General features: G+C 46.1%; 1 protein-coding gene across 1 annotated transcript in view; it reads right to left on the bottom strand.

Moving 5' to 3' along the window:
* The window catches only part of LOC143927128 (sushi domain-containing protein 4-like), a 177,097-nt gene extending 149,850 nt beyond the window's left edge, over positions 1 to 27,247 (bottom strand). Inside the window, exon 1 of the mRNA XM_077451084.1 lies at positions 27,106 to 27,247. Coding sequence (XP_077307210.1) covers positions 27,106 to 27,178 — 73 coding nt within the window. The 5' untranslated portion in view covers positions 27,179 to 27,247. The remainder of the gene's footprint in view (positions 1 to 27,105) is intronic.
* Between the last annotated feature and the right edge of the window lie 286 nt (positions 27,248 to 27,533).

Here is a 27,533-nt window from a genome sequence, read left to right as displayed (position 1 = left end):
GCAGTTTGCAGGCACCTGGCAGGAGGAGATTCAGGACAAATGGGTGATCTCTTCAGTATCTCTGGGCTACAGGCTAGAGTTTCAGAAGATTCCACCTTCTCGTTTTCTAAGGTCAAGGATCCCCAAGGATCCGATAAAGCAGAAACCGCTATTCCTGGCCTTAGATCAGTTACTATCCCAGGGTGTGAAAGTAGAAGTGAGCCCGAAAGATCAGGGTTCAGGGTTTTATTTGAATCTCTTCACCGTTCCGAAACCAAACGGAAGTGTCAGACCTATCTTGGATCTGAGAGACTTAAACCGGTTTTTACACATCCAGACCTTCCGGATGCAGTCAATACGCACTGTGGTCTCCTCCCTGCAAGGAGGAGAATTCATGGCATCAATAGATATCAAAGATGCATATCTCCATGTGCTATGATTTCCCGCACACCAGAAGTTCTAAGGTTCGCGGTAGAGCAGCGCCATTTTCAATTTGTGGCCCTGCCGTTCGGCCTAGCTACGGCCCCCCGAGTCTTCACGAAGATTCTGGACCCTCTCTTAGCAATCTTAAGAGTTCAGGGCATAGCCGTCATGGCTTACCTAGACGACTTGCTTCTCGTAGAGAGAACTGCAACGTGCCTAAGTCGCAGTGTCACCAGAACGCTAGAACATCTAGAGCGCCTAGGTTGGATTATAAACCTAGAAAAGTCGTCCCTGCAACCGACCACCAGGTTGGATTACCTGGGTCTGATTATCGACACCGCTCAGGGCAGGGTGTTCCTTCCAGGGCCAAAGGCCTTGGCCATTGGAGATCTGGTGCGCCTGATTCTGGGCAGAAGATCTTCCTCCATTCGCTTATGTATGAGACTATTGGGAAAAATGGTCGCCTCATTCAAGGCCGTCCCATTCGCCCAGTTCCACTCAAGGCCTCTGCAAGGATGCATCCTTGCGATTTGGAACAGGAAGCCCCAATCCCTGGATCTTCCTATGCGTTTATCCCCCCGGGCACGCAAAAGTCTTGTCTGGTGGTTACAAACCAGGAATTTGCTGAAAGGCAAAACTTTTCTTCCCCTCTCATGGAAGATTGTCACAACGGATACCAGCCTGACAGGCTGGGGAGCCGTATTGGAGGGAACATGCTCGCAGGGAAAATGGTCTGCGACCGAAAGTCTGCTGCCCATAAATATCTTGGAGATTCGGGCAGTTTACATGGCACTCATAGAGTGGTCTTACAGACTGCGAGGTTTCCCAGTTCGGATTCAGTCCGACAATGCCACCACAGTGGCTTATATCAATCACCAGGGCGGTACCAGAAGTCTGGTGGCCCAAAAGGAGGTGAATCGCATACTTGTCTGGGCAGAGGAGCATGTTCCGTGCCTCCCTGCAGTCTTTATCCCAGGAGTGGAGAATTGGCAGGCGGATTTTCTCACCCGCCAGCAGTTATGCCCAGGAGAATGGGCTCTGCACCCCGATGTGTTTCGGAACATATGTTACGAGTGGGGCACTCCAGACGTGGATCTGTTTGCGTCCAGATTCAACAGGAAACTGGACAACTTTGTGTCAAGGACAAGAGATGCACTTGCTCAGGGGTCAGATGCTCTGACGGTTCCCTGGGATCAGTACAATCTGATCTATGCCTTCCCCCCGAGCCCGCTGCTATCGCGGTTCCTGGGAGGGGTCAAGAGGGAGTCGAAGTCGGTCCTTTTAATGGCCTCAGCTTGGCCCAGGCGACCATGGTTTGCAGAAATCATGAAGTTGGCAGTGGGCAGGCCATGGACCCTCCCTCTCCGGCCAGATCTGCTCTCACAGGGTCCAATCTACCATCCTGCTTTACGCAGTCTGAATTTGACGGTCTGGCTGCTGAGACCCACATTCTGAGAGTCCGTGGCCTTTCAGGGCCAGTCCTTTCCACTCTGGTCAATGCCAGAAAGCCGGCCTCCAGGCGTATCTATTACAAGATCTGGGGGACATATGTTTCCTGGTGTGAACCCAGGAGATGGCATCCTAGAAGGTATGTCATTAGCAGAATCTTGGCCTTTCTCCAATCAGGCCTAGAAATGAATTTGGCCATAAGCACCATCAAGGTGCAGATTTCGGCCCTATCGGTCTTTCTTTCAAAGACCTCTTGCATCACACTCCCTGGTACGGGCTTTTATCCAGGGGGCTATGCGGATAAAACCGCCAGTCAAACCTCCGGTATGCCCATGGGATCTGAATTTGGTTCTCTCGGCCTTAGAGGCCCAACCATTTGAACCTCTGCATCTGGCTTCTTTAGCTCTCTTGACTAAAAAGCTGGTCTTCCTAGTAGCCATATCCACGGCTAGAAGGGTATCAGAATTGGCAGCTCTTTCCTGTAAAGAGCCCTATTTAATTATCCATAAGGACCGGGTGGTTATGCGTCCCAACGGGTCCTTTCTACCTAAGGTGGTTTCAGGTTTCCATCTGAATCAGGATATAATCCTACCATCCTTTTTTCCAAATCCTCAGTCCATAGAGGAAGAGTCCTTACACACGTTAGCAATCGGTCTTTATCTTCAAGCAACTGCTCAGATAAGAAAAACTGACTGTTTATTTATTCTGCCAGAAGGCCCTAGAAGGGGGCCAGGCAGCGTCAAAGTCCACTCTCTCAAGGTGGATCAGACAGATTATTTCTCAGGCCTATAGCTTAAAGGGGAAGATTCCTCCTTTTCAGGTGAAAGCGCACTCTACTAGGGCTGTCAGTGCTTCCTGGGCAGTGCATCACCAGGCCTCCCTGGCTCAGATCTCTAAGGCTGCGACTTGGTCATCAGTCCACACATTCACCAGATTCTATCAGGTGGATGTCAGAGGGCAAGAGGATATCGCCTTCGGGCGCAGTGTACTGCAGGCTGCAGTTTAGGTCCTCAGGTCCCTGGCAGTCTATATTTATGATCTGTGTCTCCCTCCCCTCAACCTGAGCATTGCTATGGGACATCCCACTATGTAATGAAGCTCCTGTGTCCCGTGATGTATGATCAAGAAAATGGGATTTTTATATACAGCTTACCTGTAAAATCCTTTTCTTGAGAGTACATCACGGGACACATGGCTCCCACCCCTCTTGGGTTTTACGTGGTTTCTTATTGCTTTGCTACAAAACTGAGGTGTCTCCCAAATGGGAGGGGTTATATAGGGGAAGAATTCTCTTTAATTAGGGTCAACCAGTGTCCAATCACCAGAGGTGCCTATATAACCCACTATGTAATGAAGCTCCTGTGTCCCGTGATGTACTCTCAAGAAAAGGATTTTACAGGTAAGCTGTATATAAAAATCCCATTTTCTATTAATACCATGTTCATGTTGTTTACATTCTATACATATGCTCATGTGTGTTTTTAAGCTGTATGCATTTTGCATAAAATGTATTATTGAATTGTATTAATAAAGTTTATATTATTATACAATGGATGCAGTCTAAATTGCCTATTAAGTCCGAACTCCGGGACTTTTTCCCTTTTTCTTTATCTTTAAATACCATGGATGTGGCAATAGGAGTGATTCTTGTATCTATAAATGTACAGGATTGAAGTACTGTCTCTCCAAGGAAGACACAAGAGGTGCAGGAACACCTGAAAAATATTAAAGCACGCAATATGGAAAATACGACATCTTAGCAACACACTATAATACATCCTACTATTATAGAAATATCTACGCATCTTAACCATTTGTATATTTATTTGAAATGTTGTCTATCCTCAGCCAAAGAAGACAAGTATTGTCACTATCTGTTTCTACGAAAAACTTATCTATATACACATATTTGGAACATTGCTAATCTCAGCTGAGGAAGACAAGAGTGTATCAGGTAAACTCACATTAGCACATCCTAATTGTTGGATAGCAACATGGTCTAGTGTCATATTTCTGGAGTTTCTCTGTCAATGTTAGTGTTTTGGTATTATCTATAGTTTGAATTGGATCGGTCATAAATCCATTACATGTATGTTTCCTATTCCCAAAGATCATCCATGGTTTTAAAAGGGTTTCTTTCTGATGGATACAACAAAGCATTTGCTTTCCTGGGGGCGGTCTGGAATGTTGCTTCAGCTCTTGGCTCTGGACCATCTATTGTTATAACGCAAACTTGAAAGGGACCATGGCTGACAGGATGATTGATGACGGTGGGTGACAAAGATCAAAGGATCAACAGGCACCTAAAGATTGACATGGACAATGCTGCCCATATAGGCCAAAGTATAGCAGGGCAGACAGTAATATAATCTCTTGAGAAGGACTGCCCCATAAATACTGTGATTCGTCAAAAGTCTAGATGGGATGGTAATGGGGTTGGGTTTGAATGGTGTATGATCGAAGTATAAAAGACTGAGCAAGGAAGAGAAATAGTCCCTTTCCCTTTGGATCATGGCTTGGGCCTAAGCCTCATAGCCCTGGCCCTCTCTTGGTCATCTGAGCATACCTGGAAGAAACAAGCCTCACAAAGGGCCTTGTGATAAGTATCTTTGATATTCTTGTATTATGTTCGGATTGTAATATTGTAGTATCGTTTAATACTGATGGATGAACTTCTGGTGGGACGTTTTGCAAAGGCCATGGAGGAGAGGCAAGGTCAGGCCAGGCTATGAAGTGGGTGCAGGAGATGATCAGTGCCACAGTCAGGGCAGCGCAGTCCTGTGGCAGTGCCCCAGTGTGCCAGCCTGTGCTTGAGCCCCTGACCCCTCCCTCTGCCCGGCCCTTGCCCCCACCTATGCAGGGCTCCACTGCGGTGGTCCGGAGGTGCCAGTCCAGTGCTGATCCTCAGCCATGGCTGCTGATTGGCTTCTCCGCTGCTATCTCCCTCACCGACACCAGCACCGTGCTAGAGACTGAGCACTGACATCAGCACCGAGATAGAGAGCACTGACACCAGCACCGAGATAGAGAGCACTGACACCAGCACTGACATCAGCAACTTGCAGCAAGACCCAAAAATATGACATCGCTCAACCTCTTCAAACAGGAGGGTATCGGCATATAGTACGGTGTGCTTTTTTTGTACAAGTGAGTCAAAGGTAGAAAAAAGGTCTGTGTGCTAGATTATATAAATCGTTTATAGAGTTATACATATACATGGTCTACTGGTCACATGTGTTGAATTCCTCTGAGATCCATGCCTCATTCATTTTTATAAATGTGAGGTAGTCAACACTGTTGTGAGCTAGGCGAGTGAGCTTATTGGTCACAATCCCCCTGATGCGCTGAACATCCTTTCGGACAGGACACTGGAGGAGGGGCAAGCCAACAGTTCCATTGCAAATTGTGCAAGCTCTGGCCAGAGGTCAAGCTTGCCCACCCAGTAGTCCAGGGGTTCATCACTCCTCAGAGCGTCCACATAGGCCGTTAACCCGATGTAGTCAGACACCTGTCGATCTAGGAGTTCCCTGATGCGGTATCCGGATGACACTTGTCGATGGGTCGGCTGAAAGAATGATCTCATATCAGAAGTGACCAACACATCTTCAAACCGCCCTCTTCTTGCAGGCGCTGTTGGATTGGTATCCGCAACTCTTTCTCTGGGAGTGGGAATTCCTCTGCCAGCACACGCAAAAGCAGAATGCAGCATTTCTCTAAGCAAGACCTGGAAGTGCTCCATTCTGACAGCCCTCTGTGATGGTGGTATCATTTCCGCCATTTTGTGTTTGTACCGGGGGTCTAAGTATGTTGCCACCCAGTACTGGTCCTTGACCTTTATGCTTTTTATACGGGGGTCCCTGTTCAAAAACTGGAGCATGAAGGCCCCCATTTGCACTAAACTGGAAGCGGTGTGGTGGCCTGGCTCCTGCTTATCATCCAGGATAATGTCCTTCTCGTTCTCCTCCCCCATCCAACAACAGGGATCCCAGAAAGGTTTAAAGCATGCTCTTCTGGCACCATCCTCCTCTGACTCCTGTTGTTGACCTGTCTCAGATAGAGTACTCCCCCGGGAATTCATCCAGCATTGCGACTTCCTCATCTTCCTGCTTTTGCTCCTCCCCAGCTTGATCAATGCTATGACGCAATGCACGCTCCATAAAGAAGGCGTAAGGCGTCATTTTCAAATGGAAGTCTGCTCGCATCGTGCATGAGCAGCCACTGGTGTGGTGAAAAAAAAAAAGCTCTCCAGAACCTGTTCTGCCGCAGAGTTCGTACAGGTAGTCGTTAACTGCATGTTTCTGCTGGAGCAGCCTATCAAGCATATAGAAGGTTCAGCTCCATTGCGCAATCACAAATAAGATGTCTGACCAGAAGATTGTGTCGTCGCTGAACCCTAGAACTGGAGGGAACTGGATTTCTATTGTGCAGTCACTGCTTCATGAACAGAGGCAATTGAAATATGACCAATCCAACAATCAGAAAATCCCAGAGGGCACCCCCTTATCTTATGAACAATCTTGGATTGTGTGACCTTGTGAAGAATATGTAGGGTCTAAATTTCATATGGAGGAGGGCGTCTCCATCTGCATTGCTGAAATAGCCTGCCAGAGACACATGGAGCCTGGGGAAAAGGAGGTCTTGGAGTTGTTGAAAAACTTGCCAGGGTTCCCTTGGAAACGAAAAATATGCCTCTGTGACAAGAAAGTGTCCAGCATAACACTAGATCCCTCTTCATTATGCAACTATGGTAAAAAGGTGCTCTTACCAACCATGCGATGATAATCTTGTCCAGAATTTCAGCAAACATTTGGTTGCCAACAGAAGGTAGATTAAACAAGGTCCTTTACCATTATTCATCCAAATTTTAATCGAAGGGGAATTTCTGTCTTAAGCAGGGTATACACGCTAAGTGTTATTTAGTTCAACTAGAGGGTTGAACAGAAAAAAAAACTACCAGATCCCTGCATCAACACAGTGTGGTTGCAGGTTTTTTTTCCCACTGTTCTGTTGTTCTGACAGTGGAGACCCTCCCCATCAGAATGCCCATTGCAGTCACAGCCATCCCTCCATACTCTGCCAATACTCTGCCATACCCTGCCAATACTCTGCCATGCCCTGCCAAAACTCTGCCATGCCCTGCCAATACTCTGCCATGCCCTGCCAATACTCTGTCATGCCCTGCCAATACTCTGCCATGCCCTGACAATACTCTGCCATACCCTGACAATACTCTGCCATACCCTGACAATACACTGGCACACCCTGCCATACTCGGTAATACCCAGCCATACTCGGTGATACCCAGCCGTACCCAGCCATACTCGGTGATACCCAGCCATACTCGGCCAATATTACAGTGGGGGAGATGACGTTGATTAATACAGTGGGGGAGATTGTGGATATTACAGTGGGAACTATATGGTGGTGGAATTTTCACAGGTTTTTGCAGAAGTGGCCCGGCGGCCCGGCAGAAGAACCGAAGAGGGGGACAAGACCCCCGAAGTCGGAAAAAGAGGCCGCGGCGAAGAAGAAAGCCGGGCTCCTCTGCTAGTAAAAGAGCTACAAGAAGATAGAGGAGGAGTCCGGTGAGAAGACCCCCGAAGACGGAAGACCACCGGAGCTGTGCAATAAACTATTTTATCTTGTGTGTTGTGTTTTTTTGTACTTTATTTTACAGGTGAATGGGTAGGGGTACATTGTACCCCATACCCATTCACATAGGGTGGGGGGCCGGTATCCGGGGGCCCATTATTAAAGGGGGCTCCCAGATTCCGATAAGCCCCTTGCCCACTGACCCCGACAACCAACGGCCAGGGTTGTCGGGAAGAGGCCCTTGTCCTCATCAACATGGGGACAAGGTGCTTTGGGGTGGGGGGGGCGTGCGGCCCCCCTTCTCCAAGGCACCCCCCATGTTGAGGGCACTGGGCCTGGTATGGCTCAGGGGGGGGTGCTCGCTCATCCTCCCCTTCCCTGGCCGGCCGGGTACCGTGCTCGGACAAGGGTCTGATGTGGACCTGGGGGGGAACCCCACGCCGATTTTTTTCGGCTTTGGGGTTCCCCTTTAAGTCCATACCAGGTGGCGGGGCCTGCGACGTCTCCTTCGCGGGCCCCGCCTACCTGGAGACGTGCTCGAAATGAGCGGACTTTCCTCCGCGTGTGTGGGCGAGTCCGTTCATAGGGAGTAGGGCGGATAGTACGGCGGACTTAGTTCGCTGTATTAGTCCGCTGAAAAAGTGCCGTGTGTGGGCAAGTAGCCCGTTCGGAAAGTCCGACACACAGTCTGGCGGGAAATCCGCCAGACTAAGTCCGTCGGATAGTCCGCTACGTGTGTATGCGGCATTAGTGACAGTGATCGATCGATACTGCACTTGGGTGGGCTGGGCGGAGGGGCAAAATGCAGGTGCTAGCAGGTATCTGGGCTGATCCCGCTAACAATGCATTTTTTTGGAACCCTAAACTGCTGGGGACGCTAGTATAGATCTGATCAGATCAGATATTGATCTGTTCATACTATACCACTACGGGAGGTGTATGCTTTGCACGTGGGTGTTAGCGATACTGGCACTAACCTAGCACTGCCTGGGGCAACGCAGACCCTATCTGACCCTAAAACCTAATTGATATCACCTGCCGGGTGATCAGGGGGTTAAACCTTTATTGGGTAATAAATGGTGGGTGCCCTGATGCTATAAAAAGCAAACTAACCAGAGTCACCCGTAACACTTATACAGTGATCACTGGTGAAAGGGTAAACTAAGGGCAATCAGGGGGTTAAAACCTTTATTAGGTAGTATATGGGGGTCCCTGACGCTATATAAAAACCTGACGGGGAACCTAAAAAACGAAATAACTAACTGGCTAACCAGCATCACCAGTGACACTTATACAGTGATCGCTGGTGGAAGGGTTAACTCTAGGGGCAATCAGGGGGTTAAAATCTTTATTAGGTAGTATATGGGAGTACCTAACGCTATAAAAACTTGGCGGTGAACCTAAAAATTAACTAGCTACCTAGCAGCACCAGTGACACTAATACAGCGATCAGAAAAACGATCGCTTAGTGACACTGGCAAAAGGGGGTGAAAGGGTAAACTAGGGGCAATCAGGGGGTTAAAACCTTTATTAGGTAGTATATGGGGGTCCCGGACGCTATATAAAAACCTGACGGGGAACCTAAATAACGAAATAACTAACTGGCTAACCAGCATCACCAGTAACACTTATGCGGTGATCGCTGGTGAAAGGGTTAACTCTAGGGGCAATCAGGGGGTTAAAACCTTTATTGGGTAGTATATGGGGGTACCTAACGCTATAAAAATCTGGCGGTGAACCTAAAAAATAACTAGCTACCTAGCGGCACCAGTGACACTAATGCAGCGATCAGAAAAATGATCGCTTAGTGACACTGGCAAAAGGGGGTGAAAGAGTTAACTCTAGGGGCAATCAGGGCGTTAGACCTTTATTGGGGGGGTGTAGGGGGCTGCCCAGGACCTAACACTAACTGCCCTGACACTTTTTACTGTCACAACTAACACTAAATGCAGTGATCAGTAAATAAATGATCACTGCAATCAGTGACACTGTGACTGGGGGGGGAGGGGGTGATCGGGGGGTGATTTGTGTGCCTATGTGTACCTACGTGTCAGTGTAGTGATTGGTGCACACTTACTATGTCCTCTCCTCGCAGTCCGGTCAAAAAGACCGCCCCGAGGAGAGTGACATCACTTCCTCCTGCTGTGTTTACACTACACAGGCAGGGGAAGCTTCTCATTCCCCAGGAGAGATCGAGAGGGGATGGCCAGAAACCAACGGCCATCCCCTCATCCTCCTCGCTCCTAAAGGGAAACGGACTGCCGCAGCCAGTGGGAGGGGGTCCGATCGGACCTCCCACCCGCTGGAAGGCAGGCACGTACGGGTACGTGCTTGTGCCCGTACATGCCATTCTGCCGACGTATAACTACATGCGGCAGTCCTAAAGTGGTTAAAAATCATGTTATACTTACCTGCTCTGTGCAGCCCAGATCCTCCTCTTTTCAGGTCTCTCAACCAATGGTGGTTGGGGATGCTAAAACACAGTTCAACCACATGGTTTTTAACTCCAACCCCAACTCCAATACTAAATGAGCTGAAAGAGTGGCAGAGAGGTTTTGCAGAAAGGGCAAGGTCACCGACACTATTTTTCTTTTTGAAGTATCATACTTCACTGCTAAAATGCTTTGCTGTGTAAACTAATTGATAGTGTTACATTGATGTGAGTTTAGGGCTCATGCACACTGCATCTCTAAGCCCCCGTGCACACGGTCGGACATTCCGGCAAGCGAATCCATCGGATAAATTCCGATTTAGTACTGAAGTGGTCCGGGAGTGGTGTTGCATACACACGGTCGGACTAAGTTGCCAAGAACACGGTGACGTAAGCCGCGTACGACAGGACTAGAAAAGGGAAGTTCAGCACCACGTCCGGCACCCTTTGGGCTCCTTCTGCTGATCTTGTGTTTATCGCGTGTTAGTAGAAGTTTGGTGAGAGATGATTTGCGCTTTTCAGATTTGTGCTTCAAATCATTACTGCTCTTCAGTTTGTGCTTGGCATTGCTGTTTATTGGTGCTTTCTGTTGTCCGTTCTGACCAGCCGACCGTTTTAAGCCATGTTTCGTGTACGTACTCGTCGTAGAGTTTGTGCTGTGCAGGGGCTTGGTGTTGGGCTTTTAGCTTTGACACAAGCCCGGTCCATGAACAGGGCGAGGAGGAGTTTGTGGACCAAGAATTGGTTGCGCCAGCGTGAACAGTTCTCGCACATGCCTTTGCTTCGTGAAATCCGGGAGAATAATCCTGATGATTTCAGTTATTATCTCTGGATGACAGACTCCGTTTTTCACCATCTGCTGGCTTTGCTGTCCCCTTATATCAGCAGGCAGGATACCTGCATGTGGCAAGCCATCACTCCGGAGCAGAGGCTCATCGCCACATTGTGCTACTTGGCAACAGGGAAAAGCCTTCAGGACCTTAAGTTCTCCACAGGCATCTCCCCCCAGGCTCTGGGAATCATTATTCCAGAGACCTGTTCTGCCATCATTCAGGTCCTGCAGAAGGACTATATGAAGGTTAGTTTTTTTCATTTAACATCACATTCTATGTATTTAATGATTGCTAAGGTATTGGATTTCTTTCCTCATTCCCTAATTACCATGATTGCAATATGCTCTAATTGATATGCTGTGCCCCTTTGTCCTCATGCATGCTGGAAGCTTTTCAAGTTCCTTTTTTGTCCTTCATGCATATTTGCCTTCACTAACTTCCCCAGCATGCTCTTTTGGGCCCATAAACCTATAGTCTAGTCACTTAGCAATGTATTTTGTCAGCTCAATAGTATTGCTTTCCCCTAAACACCCCCTAAAATGTGTACAAATGTTATGTGTGTGCTTAAATTCATTCAGAGTGCCAGAATTATTATTTTTTTGGTTGGGCCAAACTCATTAGGAACCCCCCTCCCCCCAACTGCTAGGTCAGCTGATAGCAATCCTCTATCTGCTGACTTTGCCAAACCCAATATACACTATACCTACCTTTTTTTATGGTCAGATTTATGGATGAATTTCCAAAAGCATGTAGTGCAAGGGCCTACCCCAATACTTTCAAATGCTACAGTTTCAAGTTTTTTTCTCCTATTATTATCTTGATTGGTAATAGCAGAATATCCAAATGTGCTTCCATTTGTTCCTTCTTTTTGGTATTATGGCACTTCTTACCTGTCCGGTGGGCTGCCAATAGTGTAAGTAAGGAGGGGCTGGCCAAAGTATCACAAATTATTTATGCATTCAGCTCTCAATGAAGTGGAGAGGGTTACCTGTCCAAAACACCCCCCCCCCTCATTTTTTGCAATGGCCCATCAGATGGGGGTGATGAATCTGATAAGGGGATCTTATACTTTAGGCTTTAAAAACTAATTTACCAAAATGTTATACTGATATTGTCCAAAAATGTTTGTGTCTAATCTGCTTGCAATGTTGATGTGCAAAAATAGTATTTTTTTGTCTTGTTTCACTCCACAGTTTCCTTCAACGCCACAGGAATGGCAGACTGTGGCCTCCCACTTTGCCAGCCGTTGGGACTTTCCCAATTGTGGAGGTGCAATTAATGGGAAATATCGTCCCACCCCCAACTCTGGGTCCTATTATTATAATTACAAAGGGTTTAATAGTATCTTGATGTTGGCGGTGGTGTCAGCGACCTATGACTTCCTTTATGTGGACGTGGGGCAAAATGACTGGATGTCGCATGGTGGAGTGTTCTCACGGATGGAATTCTACTGGCGTCTCCAGAGTGGCAGTCTGGGCTTGCCACCTCCAGAGGAGAATGTAGAAGAACTCCTGTTAGTTTTAGTTGCGGATGAGGCATTTGCTCTGTCAAACCATCTGATGCAGCCTTTCCCGATGAGGACCCTCACCCCAGATCAGAGGATCTTTAATTTCCGGCTGGCCAGAGCCAGAAGAGTCATGGAGAACACTTTCGGAATACTGGCCAGCCGCTCCCGCCCATCTTTAACACCAATACACATGGCGGAATATAAACTAAATCACATTGTGCTTGCCTGCTGTGTTCTGCACAATTTTGTGAAAAAACATTCCTCAAACTATGTGGTCTCAGTTTGCCCAGATGCAGACTTGCCGGGAAACGACAACCTCACGGCCCTTGAAACTGCTCGTCCTGGTTTGCCCCCCCAAAGCGCCCGCAAGGTCAGAAACCAATGCATGGAGTATTTTGTGGGTAGGGGGCCATTGATATGCCAGACAATGTCTGAGAGGCATTATTTTAATAAATTTTTCTTTGAAACTACAATAATCTTTGTTTTCATTTACTGCTTGGCTTTGTTTTAGGTGTCTCATAGGTATATTTGCTGTTTTTTGGGCCTTAACAACAGTGCAAACCCAAGTTCTGAGCAACATGAGGTGACAGTCTCTTCTTCAGATAATCTTATTATGTTGTGGGTTTTCTACACACACACCTTGTTTTTGTTGATAATGTATGTAGTGCATTACTGACAAAAATATTGCTCTTTTTCAGCACCATGGCAGAAATATGTGGGGTCATGAAAATGGCGTGATTGGGGAAATTTAAACATCACTGTGGATGTTATTTACTAAAGGCACATCCACTATGCACTACAAGTGCACTGCAAAAGTACATCTGAAACTGCACTTGGAGTGCAAAGTGGATTTGCTTTTAGTAAATAACACCCATTGCCACAGAAAACAACAACTTTACTCCAAATACTGCTTTTGCAAATTGAAAAAGGAAGCCACACATTGTTTATAATTTCACTTTTTACTCAAAGCACATTCACACGTGCGTATATTTGGTGTATAGAAAACATTATTTAGGGTAACATTTTTATAACTTGGCATTTTTGTGTAAACAGGCATGTATCAAAGCATAACATACAGAACACAGGAACTTACAAAGTTCAACTTTGAAAAGTGAAGACAATATCAGACATGAGTATGTACAAACTGTGCTGATATTGCCTTCATCAGATGGGATGTCACCCCTGGAAAAGCCAAATGTGGAAGATGCACACACATTGAGAATACAAAAGTGGCCAGTTTCCTCCTGATCCCATGCCTAATGTCAACATGTGCTATCTCCCATCATGGGGTATCAATGTACATGTTTTGGGGGTGCAACCCCGTCATCTCAGCTACTCCTTAGTAGCAAGGAAGGGGTTGCACCCACAAAACACGTACATTGATCCCCATGATGGGAGATTACATGTTGACACACTGTGTGCATCTTCCAAATTTGGCTTTTTGAAAAATATAAAAGTTTTTCGGAAAAATAAAAAAATATGCTAGCTAGTTTGAGGTGTTTCAGACTCTCCCCAAAACATCAATGATGTTCTTCATTTTCTGTTGAACATCATTGATGTTTTTCTGTATATTTTCTAAATCGCAATTGCACCCCATTATCTCCCCAATGAGGATCTGGGCACTTTCACTGGTAAAATGTGATTCTTCTTCCACATCACCTAAAAAAATAAAAAATAAACACACCATGTATTATAAATATGCAGATATACATCGATTAGCTTACCGGAAGCTGTGGTCTCCGTCACTCACCTGTTGTGGTGACAATTTATCCAACTTCAACAATCTCTCCTTCCTCCTCCGCCGCTTCTTCTGGTGTTGGAATTTCCCCTTCTTTGGGAAGTGTGGGGTCCCTGGTGTCCTCAGACGTCCCGAGTCTTCTCTCCCTTATGAAAATGTAAAAAAGGAATACTTAGCACACAGAGGGCAGAAATAGGAATATGAAACATTGCTTGGAAGTGTCGTACAATTGTGTTTTTTGGCCGAGTGCAAAGGTGAGAACATTATTTTGGACACTTTCTAAAGCTGGAATATTTACCTGCAGTGTGAACAAATGTAGTGAACTGTAAGTTGGGAAAACATCGTTTTTGGACTTAGCTTACGAACGATTAAAACCGTGAACTTGAAAGTGGCCATTTTAAAATGTACAACATTAAATCAAAGCACATGGAGCACTATGCAAGCAATAATAATAATAATATGAACACACGACAACTACTTACTTTTTTGAAGAACTCGCTTGATCCTTCTGTACTGATTGGTCTCCCTCAGTTTCAGGTCTGATCATCGTTTTCTCAGTTGATCCTTGGATCGTCGTACCCCAAAATTCTTCTGAAGTCTCTTCTCAACTTTAGTCATGATCTTGGCCTTTCTGATATTTAGGTTTGGGTAAGGTCCATACTTCCCATCATAGTCGTTCCTCTTCATTATGTCCACCATCTCCAACATCTCTCCAAAAGACATATTTGAGGCCTTAAATCTTCTCCTCCAGGATCGGGACGTTTCAGGCTCCGGGCTTTCCTCGCCCTCTCCCTCGTTAGTGGAACTATGATTGTGCACCTGCGTTGTCTCTGCCATGTGCTCTCCCCACTGCGCCAAAAGAGAAGGGGCGGGGAATAGTCTAGAAAGAACGTCAGGGGCAGGCAAAGTTTCACGCATGCGCACTGTAGATAAAACGCAAACTGTGTGTGTTATACGTACGATCTGTGAGCAGAGTGAGGGCGATCGTGCAAACGAAGGTACAATTTTTAACTTGGTACATCACTAGCCTATACTGCTTCTATATAGGCCTATGTTGGGACAAGATTAGGAGAGTTTAGCATGGCATTATTATTATTAGGGTTTGTCTTGTGTTGTGTCTTGCAGACAAGATGGATCCCTTCAAGCACTCAAATTTTATGGGGCTATTCATTGATCTTCTCAGGGAGCTGCCCTGCCTGTGGCAGAAGAACAACCCCTTTTATAATGACCTAAGAAAGAGGAAGGCAGCGCTGGAGAAACTTCTTGCTTTGGTGAAGATCATGGTCCCGACGGGAGACATGACCTATGTGTTGTTTAAAATTGGTGCCCTGAGGAGTACATATCTCAGGGAGCAAAAGAAGCACCAGAATTCCCTGAGATCAGGAGATCCACATGACATATATTACCCCAGGATGTTGTACTACGAGAGGCTGCATTTTATGGCAGACCAGGGGGAACCCACGCCACTCCACTCTCCAATCTTCCTTCAAGGCTTCCTTCACCCCCAGCTGAGGCTTCTGATGTCCAACCTTGGCCTTCCAGGCAGCAATATGTGGAGGAGCCCAGCTTGAGAAAGGTATAGCATTGTTGAACATATTTCTTGTCATACATTTAATGATGTTAACTAGATGTTATTATTGATCAGTAAGTTGTGATTTAACAAAGTGGTTTACATCTCAATAGACAGTAGTGACCAAAAATGATTGGGACAAGAATGAAAAATGCTGGGCTCCGAATGATAGTCTGTTCTATTTGATAACATTCAATTTGCAACAGTCATGAGCATAAAATTGTGTGAATGATGACCAAAAAACTAAAACTATGTCCCATTTTCATACACAGGAAGACGTCAGCTGGGAGGAGGCTGTGGCAAGTGGCAACCAGGAGGTCGACCATTGCCCTTCTCCTCCTCCTCCTGCCACAACTACAGGAGCCGAGCTCCAGCCTGGAAGGAAGCCTGGAGGGAAGTGCCCAAGGAAGACCAGAGAGTGATGGCCTGGGTTCAGCCTGGTCTGACAGAAGATGCAGCCTCTTGTAGGACCACAGGCTGGGGACATAGATGGCATCTGCTCTTCCTGATCTCTTGGACTTCTGGACCAGATTGCTCTCCCAGAGATATGTACTCGTCAGGCCACCAATTTTTTATTTTCAAATTAGTTCATGTCTGCCCTGGGGGCCAAAGGCATAGCCAAATTGACCAGTTTCTCCAGCGTTGCCTTCCTGTTTATTTGTTTGACACCTAAATAAAGTTTTTTTTGGTTAAAGAAATAATTGCGTATGTGTTTTACTTCAAAAAGGACAGTTTATTTGTGAGTAGGCAGGTACATTTCAAAAATACAAAGTCAAACGAATAACAAGGGTCACCAACACCACACAACCTCCTGTAGATTAAAAAAGAAAACAATAAATTAAAACGATAATAATGGTGCTGTGGTAAGTTGACACACAAAACACACTAAAAAAATGCATGAGCATTTTTGCAAGATGAGCAAAGTGTCAAAAAAGGAGATGTTGATTAAAAGAAACAACCACAAAATTATAAAAAAATAAAAAATAAAGATTGGGGAGATGTGACAAATTAAAATATTGTATTGCTGAAATTAGTAAAAAGAATAAAGAAATACGTTTGGGAGAAGTGTGTGTGAATATGAGCAGCAAAACCACTTCATTCTTGTAGCATTGGAAAGAAAAAGAGAATGCGCTGCATGAAAGAATTTTTAACATTGCAGCTTGACGAATGTGCTATATCGATTACGAGGGGTAGTTTTACCTGAGCGAGCGCTTCCGTCTCCGAATTTTATTGTGAGCATGCGTGGCACCTTGTCCATTGGACTAGGCTACACACGATCGGAACTGATGCGATCGGATCATGTTGTCAGAAAATTTTATAGCCCAGCTGTAAAACTTGGTCCGTCGGATATTCCGATGGAAACAGTCTGATGGAGCCCACACACGGTCGGATTATCCGACAACACGGTCCTATCGGACATTGTCCATCGGAATATCTGACCATGTGTACAAGGGCTAAGAAGCTCAAAGAAGCTGTTCCTATAGGCTTTTGAGCTTTGTTGAGCTCTCGTTTTTTCTGCCTGTCCATGCACACTATGGGTTTTTCAGGCGCTTACATGCATATACTCTTATGCCGTGTATACGTGGTCGGACTATCCAGCGGTCCATAGAAGAAGGAGAAGAAGAAGGAGGAGGAGGAGAAGAAGGAGAAGGAGAAGAAGTAGAAAAAGGAGAAGGAGACTCCCCCCCCAGGTGAATGGGTAGGGATATGATACCCCATACTCATTCACATAGGGTGGGGGGCTGGGATAAGGGGGCTTTCAGATTCCGATAAGCCCCTCACCCACAGACCCAGACAACCAAAGGCCAGGGTTGTCGGGAAGAGGCCCTGTCCTCCTCAACATGGGGACAAGGTGCTGTGGGGCCCCCTTCCCCAAAGCACCCACCCCCGCATGTGGCCTGGTACGGTCCAGGAAGAGGGGCGCTCGCTCATTCACCCCCCTTTCCTGACCGGCCAGGCTGCGTGCTCAGATAAGGATCTGGTATGGACTTTGGGGGGACCCCCACTCTGTTTTTTCGGCGTAGAGGTTACCCTTAAAACCCATACCAGGCGACGGGGCTCGTGAGATGTCAATCTCGCTAGTCGCGTCGTACCTGAAGTCATGTTCAAAATGAACAGACTTCAGTCCGTGTTTAGGCTAGTCCGCTCATTCGGAAAGTCCAGCAGACCTCCGCTGGAAACCGCCGGATAGTCCGATCGTGTGTACGTGACATTACAGGCAAAAAAAAACACACACCAAACTCACATTGTTGAGAGGAGCTTTGAAGCAAAATAGATGCCTAAAAGATCCCTCCATAAAGTACAAACACACACAAAAAAAGGAAAAAATTAGCTGAGGGAAGGGTTTGTGAAAAAAGAATGCTTATGCTTAAAGGGGTTGTAAAGGTAATTTTTTTATTTTCTACATAGTTTCCTTTAAGCTAGTGCATTGTTGGTTCACTTACCTTTTCCTTTGATTTCCCTTCTAAATGTTTTTTTGCTTTGTCTGAATATCTCACTTCCTGTCTCTCCTCAGTAAACTTCTCACCATCATCCGAGCTGGTGGTTAGTCAGCCAGAACAGCTTACTGAACAGTTTACTGAGGAGGAACAGGAAGTGAGAAATTCAGACAAAGAAAACAAAGAAAAAAAAACATTTAGAAGGGAAATCGAAGGAAAAGATAAGTGAACCAACAATGCACTAGCTTAAAGGAACCTATGTAGAAAATAAAAAATTTACCTTTACAACCCCTTTAACCACCTCAATACAGTGCAGTTACACCCCCTTCCTGACCAGACCAATTTTCAGCTTTCAGCGCTCTCACAGTTTGAATGACAATTACTCAGTCATCCAACACTGTATCCATATGAAACTTGCGTCCTTTTTTCCACACAAATAGAGCTTTCTTTTAGTGGTATTTAATCACTAGTGGTTTTTTTATTTTTTGTGCTATAAATAAAATAAAACGTAAATTTTGTAAAAAAAAATGCCTTTTTCTTTGTTTCTGTCATAAATTTTTGCTAATTAGTAATTTTTCTTCATAAATTTTGGCCAAAATTTATACTGCTACATATCTTTGGTAAAAATAACCCACATTAGTATATATTATTTGGTCTTTGTGAAAGTTATAGAGTCTACAAACTATGGTGCCAATCACTGAAAATTGATCACTTCTGATCAGACCTTCAGTACATCAGGTGTACCTCATTTCTTGAGACACTAAGGCTCGGTTCACACAGGGGGCAATGCGAGGCGACACGACTTGCTGCGCCACGACCTGCCGCGACCTCAGCGGCGACTTGCAAATGACTTCTGTATAGAAGTCAATGCAAGTCGCCCGAGGTCGCCCAAAAGTAGTACAGGAACCTTTTTTCTAAGTCGGAGCGACTCGAGTCGCTCCTCTTAGAACGGTTCTGTAGTACAGAACGGGGGCGACTTGTCAGGTCGCGGCACGGCAAGTCGTGTCGCCTCGTGTCGCCCCCTGTGTGAACGGAGCCTTACAAGTCAGGAAAGTACAAATACCCCCCAAATGACCCCTTTTTACAAAGTAGACATCCCAAGGTATTAAGTAGCATGGTGTGTTTTTTTAAGTTGTCATTTTTTCCCCCAATTCTTTGCAAAATTAAGATTTTTTTTATTTTTTTTTTATTTTTTTTTACTAAATTGTCATATTATCAGGTTATTTCTCACACACAGCATATGCATACAACAAATTACACCCCAAAATACATTCTGCTACTCTTCCCAAGTACGGCGATACCACATGTGTGAGACTTTTACACAGCCTGGCCACATACAGAGCACCAACATTGATGTTGTACCTTCAGACGTTCTACGAGCAAAAATGACGCATCTCATTTCTCAACCACCTATTACACTTTTGAAGGCCCTGGAGTACCAGGACAATGGAATTTCCTATAAAATGACCCCATTTTGGAAAGCAAACACCCCAACGTATAATCTGTGAGGCATAATGAGTCTTTTGAATGGTTAATTTTTTTCCAGAAGTTTTTGGAATATGTGGAAAAAAATTAAAACGCATTTTTTTTTTACACAAAATTGTCAATTTATAAAATATTTCTAACACATAGCATGTATATAGCAAAAATTACACCCCAAAATACATTCTGCTACTGCTCCCGAGTATGGCGATACCACATGTGTAGGACTTTTACACAGCCTGGCCACATAGAGAGGCCGAACATTGAAGTATTACGTTCAGGCGTTCTAGGAGCATAAATGACGCATCTCATTTCATTCCTACCCATCACAATTTTGAAGGTCCTGGACCACCAGGACAGTGAAATTACCCACAAAATGACCCCATTTTGGAAAGCAAACACCCCAACGTATATTCTATGAGACATGGGCTGCAAGTAGGTACTCGGGTACTCTGATGGCCTGGTGACAGGTACTCGGGTACTCTGATGGCCTGGTGACAGGTACTCGGGTACTCTGATGGCCTGGTGACAGGTACTCGGGTACTCTGATGGCCTGGTGACAGGTACTCGGGTACTCTGATGGCCTGGTGACAAGTACTCAGGTACTCTGATGGCCTGGTGACAGGTACTCGGGTACTCTGATGGCCTGGTGACAAGTACTCAGGTACTCTGATGGCCTGGTGACAGGTACTCTGATGGTTTGGTGACTGGTATTTGGGTACTCTGAAGGGCAGTGACAGGTACTCATATGGACTGTGACAGGTACTCGGGTACTCAGATGAACTGTGACAGGTACTCAGGTACTCAGATGAACTGTGACAGGTACTCGTGTACTCAGATGGACTATGACAGGTACTCGGGTACCCTGATGGACTGTGACAGGTACTCGGTACTCTAATGGACTGTGACAGGTACTCGGGTACCCTGATGGCCTGATGACAGGTACTCGGGTACTCTGATGGCCTGGTGACAGGTACTCAGGTACTCTGATGGTTTGGTGACTGGTATTTGGGTACTCTGAAGGGCGGTGACAGGTACTCATATGGACTGTGACAGGTACTCGGGTACTCAGATGGACTGTGACAGGTACTCGTGTACTCAGATGGGCTGTGACAGGTTCTCGGGTACCCTGATGGACTGTGACAGGTACTCGGTACTCTAATGGACTGTGACAGGTACTCGGGTACTCTGATGGACTGAGACAGGTACTCAGGTGCTCAGATGGGCTGTGACAGGTACTCGGGTACCCTGATGGATTGTGACAGGTACTCAGTACCCTGATGGACTGAGACAGGTACTCGGGTACCCTGATGGACTGAGACAGGTACTCGGGTACCCTGATGGACCGTGACAGGTACTCGGGTACCCTGATGGACCGTGACAGGTACTCGGGTACCCTGATGGACCGTGACAGGTACTCGGGTACCCTGATGGACTGTGACAGGTACTCGGGTACCCTGATGGACCGTGACAGGTACTCGGGTGTGCCGTGACAGGTACTCGGGTACCCTGATGGACTGAGACAGGTACTCAGGTGCTCAGATGGGCTGTGACAGGTACTCGGGTACCCTGATGGACTGTGACAGGTACTCGATACTCTAATGGACTGTGACAGGTACTCGGGTACCCTGATGGACCGTGACAGGTACTCGGGTACCCTGATGGACCGTGACAGGTACTCGGGTGTGCCGTGACAGGTACTCGGGTACTCTGATGTGCCGTGACAGGTACTCGGGTACTCTGATGTGCCGTGACAGGTACTCGGGTACTCAGATGAACTGTGACAGGTACTCGGGTACTCAGATGAACTGTGACAGGTACTCGGGTACTCTGATGGGCTGTGACAGGTACTCGGGTACTCTCATGGGCTGGGACAGGTACTCGGGTACTCTGATGGGCTGGGACAGGTACTCTGGTACTCTGATGGGCTGGGACAGGTACTCAGGTACTCTGATGGGCTGTGACAGGTACTCTGATGGACTGTGATTGACAGGTACTATGAGGGGTGGTGACAGGTCCTCTTTATTGGGGGAGGCAGGCAGGCAATCAGTGTGATTGGTGTACACTAGGCGGTAACAAGATGTTACCGCAATCTCCTCCTCGCACACAATCGGTGTGTGAGGAGGAGAACAACCCGGTAACAATCTCGTTACCGCGGTTTGTTTACATTTTAGTGATCGGCTGTGAAAGGATCACAGCCAATCACGTGGATAAACAGCCGGCCAATGGCTGTTTACCAGCGTCGGTGACAAGCGGTGTTCCCGGGGAACACGCCGCCACCGACGTGCACGCCCAGCGCGCTCACGATCGCACGCATGCGCCGTGCACAGTCGGGGTGTTACCATCTGTGATCACGTGGTAAACAGCCATAACCAATGGCTGTTCACCCCTTTGGTGGCGAGCCGTGTCTCTGTGACATGCCGCCACCGAAGAAACAGGGATGCGTGCGCACGATCGCACGCATTTCCTGTTTAAACGGGAGGCCGTCATATGACGGCCTCCTGCCACAATAGGTGCGCCGCCTGGCCGTCATATGACGGCCGGCGGTCGGCATCTAGTTAAATAAGCTTAAAATAAAATATGAAATAAATATGAAATAAAAATATGAAAGAGCACAAAAAGCTTTGTCAAGCTTTTAGGCAGAGAAATAAAAACTCAAATGTCTGTAAAAGCAGATTTTTTTTTGATCTTATGTTTTATAACTCCAAAATGTGACATTTCTCTCTGAGGGTCAGTTCACCCTGAAACGCAATGCAGGAAACCCATTTAAAGGGCTGTGTCTGCAATCTGCAGCATGTGTCAATGTAAAGTTAACAACACATCAATCGCAGAAAGGAAACGCAGTGCATTTGCCTGCACTAGATCAGCAGATCATCAAAGTACCATGCAGGGACGTAACTATAGGGGGTGCAGCAGTCGCGACCACAATCGGGCCCTGTTATGCAGGGGGCCCATGCAGCCCCCTCTACATATGGCCGGCAGCAGCATAGGCAGCTAGGGGTACCAGTGCACCATGCACACGGGTGGCTGGAGGTGGAGGGTGACTAGCAGAGCTCCATGCTCCACTATCGCACTGGCTGCTATTTAGTTGTGCATTCCCCGCATGACCTGTGTCCTCAGCTGGCTCCTCAGAGTACCCCTCTCCTGCTCCAGGGCCGGATTAACATAGGGGCTATTGGAGCTGCAGCTCCAGGCCCCTTTCTCAAGATAGGCCCATTTGCCCAAAAAAAAAAAACAAAAAAAAAAAAAAAAGATTGACTTCGAGGATTGTAGCTCGGCGATCAGGAGTCACAGAGACCCCATATTTGGGGGGTAGGTAGCTAAAGACCCACTCCAGCACTGGTTAAAATATGGGGCTGCTATCATCTATGGTTCTGGAGATACGGGGCTCCTTGAGCAGCCTGTCAGAAGCTACATACAGAGCGGCCAGTTTAAATATAAGCTGGAAGACTCTGCAGCAGACTGAGAGGATGAACTCACAGAGCTTATAATAATTATTTGTATATTACTTATGATAATTAACCCCTTGGCAACCAGGCCCATTCTGAGACTTCTCTCCTACATGTAAAAATCATCATTTTTTTCTGATTGAAAATTACTCAGAACCCTCAAGCATTATATATTGTTTTAGCAGACACCCTATGGAATAAAATGGTGGTATTTGCAACTTTTTATGTTGGAAAGAAACTGTTTCATTCATAAAAAAGAACACTAAAGTTAGCACGATTTTTTGTTGTGTATTAAGCCATGCTTTACTTTTTTTTACAGGTTACATGTTTAGAGTTACAGAGGAGGTCTAGTGCTAGAATTATCGCTCTCACTCTAACGATCTTGGCGTATGTAACCTGTGTGTATCTGGCTCTGATACTAACCAGTGCCTACCCAGGGACTGACTAGTATCTCTCCCCAGCCTGTCCCCACACACCCTCTCACCTGCTGACCTGTGAATGGGACAATCACTCCCGCAGTGTTATTGTGTTCTGCCAGTGAATACAATGATTAGTGTTGCTAACTATAGCTGGCAGCACTGATTGTTTTGGGGAAAACCTGACAGGCTGGTGGTACTCAAGTCGGTTAATAGGTTGACTTGTGTAAAACCAGCTAGCCCATACATAGATCGACTATGGCTGGTCTCTGCTTAATTGGTGTAATTTCAATCCATGTCTGGCCCGCTTAACCACTACGCAGTCCGTAATCATCCTTCCACAAACCTTTACATTTTTCCTTCCCAGATTACTTCATCCTCCTCTCCTATACATAGTGCCCACTGTCATACTCTCCACACTTCTCTCCTATACATAGTGCCCACTGTCATACTCTCCACACTTCTCTCCTGTACATACTGCTCACTGTCATACCCTCCACACTTCTCTCCTATACAGAACGCCCGCTGTCATATCCTACACACTCCTCACCTGTACATAGTGCCCGCTGTCATACACTTCTCTCCTGTACATAGTGTCCACTGTCGTACCCTTCATACTCCTCTCCTATACATAGTGCCCACCTCCATACCCTCCATACTCCTCTCCTATACATAGTGCCCACCGCTATACCCTCCATACTCCTCTCCTGTACATACTACTCACTGTCATACCCTCCACACTCCTCTCCTATACATAGTGCCCACTGCCATACCTCCAACACTTCTCTCCTATACATAGTGCCCACTGTCATACCCTCCACTCCTGTACATACTACTAACTGTCATACCCTCCATACTCCTCTCCTATACATAGTGCCCACCGTCATACCCTCCCTCCACACTCCTCTCCTGTAATTACTGCTTACTGTCCTACTCTCCTGTACATAGTGCCCACTGTCATACCCTCCACACTCTTCTCTTAAATATAGTGCCCACTGTCTTACCCTTCACACTCCTCTCATGTACATAGTGCCTTCTGCCATACCCTCTGCACTCCTCTCATGTACATAGGGCCCACTGTTAGACCCTCCACATTCCTCTCCCTCACCTGCACATACTTCCCACTTTTATACCATCCATACTCCTCCCCTATGCCTCTTACCCACAAAAACTGTTCTTTAAAATTATATGTTAAAATTATATGTTCCTCGATGTTACCAGCTCTAGAATGGGCACTTTTGTCAGTTCAACTAAAGGAAATCTCACAGTCCTCATATTTGTTCTGCCCCATTATTAGTACTTATTTTATTTTGTAATTACTATTGTGATGTATAGAGGAACACGGGGGATGTCAGCTACTCTAAATATAACACTTGTAAAAAAAGCGTCCCTGAAAATATTTTTGAAATGTTGACAACCATGTACTTAGGCACTGCCCAAGGGCCACAGGGTAAGTAGGGGCCCCATGAGAGGCTCCGGTGATAGTAAAGCGGTAGTAAACTTTTCTAACAGTACTACTTTTTAGAGGCCCTGGGGTAGGTTATGCCATAATGTACAAGTATGCCCAGCATATTAGCACATTAGGGCACACTTAAATTGTCAGACTGAGCCCTCCAGTGCTGTGCTGTGATCAATCCGGCGGGGCCCGGGCACTTCCATCTTCACCCGGACTTCCTTCTGGGTTCTGTGCCTTCCGTCATTTGCCTTGGCCAGGCTGCCTTGATGTCATTCCCACACATGCTCTTGTGCATCCTCTCTCTCCCATCCCCCCTTTCTCTGTCATCCTCCCCCCCCTTACCCCTCACACCTCTTTCATCCCCTTTCTCTCTCTCTCTCATCCTCCTTCTCTCTCTTTAATTCAATTTGTTATAACAAAAAATAGTTAGCATTTTTATTTATTTATTGTTTATAAAAGGCCCCACCACAATCCTCAGCACCAGGCCCCTGATGTTCTTAATCTGGCCCTGTCCTGCTCCATGCTTTGCCACTCAGTCCGATGTCTGTTCTCCCCAGCCAGAGTCCCACCCCCCCCCCCCCCCCCGAGTCCGGACCCCACTGCACTGCATACTTCTCCCGGATAAACAAACTTTAAGCACACAGATGCAGTGCAGCCCTATGAGAGCTCCCCAGAGGACACTGCAGGCTTGTCTGCCAGCCCCCCTCCTCCCCCGTCATACACAGATGATGAAAGGTCTTTCTGGGAGATATGCTGATCACCCGTCCAGCACACTGGATGGAGCCCAGGCCAACATGGATCAGTGCGCGGCCTACAGCTTGGTCATGGTGAGTGACCTTCTCACGTGGGGACAGGGACCCCTTCTCACGTGGGGACAGGGACCCCCACCTCCCCTGGGGACAGGAACCCCTTCTCACCCGGGGGCAGTAACTTCATCTGCCCTGGAGAAAAGGACCTCATCTCTTCTGGGGACGGGGACCCCATCCTGCCTAGGGACAGTCCCCCAATGGGGCACCTAAAAATAAAAAAATAAATTATAAAAAAAACTACTGATACCAGTGGTGGAACTACAGGGCTCACAAAGGTCATACCTGTGACCACGCCCTGGAGTTCCACCGCCGGACTCGGAGGGAAGGGCCCTGGCTGGGGTTAGGGGGGCCCTTCATAGTTTCTTGCATCGGGGCCCTGAAGGTTCTAGTTATGCCACTGGTACCATGAGATCCAGTTGAAGTATATTTTTAAAAGTGGTACATGCACTACATTTGGTAGGATGCAGTGTGATTTCAGTCCAAAATAAATGGGCTTAAAAAGCGCTGCACACAAATCGCACAGGAATTGTACAGAAGCACAAGCTCGTTCCTGTGCAATTCCTGGTGTGAACCAGCACTGATTTAAAAAAATTCAGAGCATATAAAAACAAGATAATAGACCAATCACATGCTTGGTTCCCTCACGGATGAGTTTGGTTCAGAGACATTTTGTGCAGTGTAACTATACACACCATTGTTATATAGAGGACATATATCTAATGCAGAACACAAACACTTCAGAAGTGCATAGGAATAGAAAATCATTTATTCATATGCCAGATATTTTTGTTAGTACATTTTTGCTCATCAAGTTTACACAGTTTAGCCAGTCAGTTTTAAAATCTTCCTTACAAAATACATTCACATTTTCAACTCTTTTAGTGCCAGTTCACACCAGATGCAGTTCCGTGCACTTTTTTTCTGCACTAAAAATGCATGCACAGTGTTTTTCATGTATTCCAATGGCTCTAGTTCACACCACGCAGTCAGTTTCCGGTGCAGAAACTGACTGGAAACTGACTGCCTGGTGTGAACTAGAGCCATTGGAATACATGGAAAACACGGTGCATGCATTTTGTGCAGAAGAAAAATGTCATCATAAATATACAAAAAAACTGTCTGTAGAAATCTATGGAGTCGATTTACTAAAACTGGAGAGTGCAAAATCTGGTGAAGCTCTGCAATCAGCTTCCAGATTTTTGCCAAAGCTTTTTTGAACAAGCTGAAGTTAGAAGCTGATTCACTAACATGCACAGCTGCACCAGATTTTGCGCTCTCTAGTTTTAGTGAAATAAACACCTATATCTCATTGTTTCTACCTTTTGGTCTATTTACCTCTATATAAATACCAGAATAGAAAAGAGTAAAGCATTTTTTCTGAGCAAGTTGTAAGAGATGAACATCACAAAATACAAATTCCTCACAGATTTACAGCATTACATTACTCTTTATGGGTATAGAAGAATTAGTATAAAATGTACATTGTAGAACATGAGAACTTACTCCAACACAGAAATACAATCAATATCTTACCGTTCTCTAATGTTGGGGCTGCCCTGCAGATTAGAGCGGATGTAAAGAGCGATATTAAAACAGTCAGAAACATCTTGAAACCGCAATGTCTTCTGGACGTGTTGCTTTTACCTCACATAGAAATTGTATAAGACTAAAGTCTGACTAAACTAGGCTGTTTATATATATGTATTTATGTAAATGTACTTAAACAAACTCACCTTTGTTCAGTCAGTAAGGTAAACAATGGTGTTTACATCAGACTAAGGACAGTTAGAACCCATTGCAAAATACTTTTAGTAAATTCAAACACAGCAAAGGTCACGCAAAGTGTACTTGCATAATCTTTTTGTGTGTTTGACGGGAAGGGTTTAACCACTTAAGCCCCAGAAGGTTTTACCACAATGACCAGGCCATTTTTTTGCGATATGGCACAGCGTTACTCTAAC

The sequence above is a fragment of the Lithobates pipiens genome, unplaced genomic scaffold, assembly GCF_037356315.1.
Source record: "Lithobates pipiens isolate NorthernLeopardFrog02 unplaced genomic scaffold, aLitPip1_a1.2 Scaffold_23, whole genome shotgun sequence".
NCBI classification, from domain to species: Eukaryota; Metazoa; Chordata; class Amphibia; order Anura; family Ranidae; genus Lithobates; species Lithobates pipiens.
This window is presented reverse-complemented; position numbering and strand designations above follow the sequence as displayed.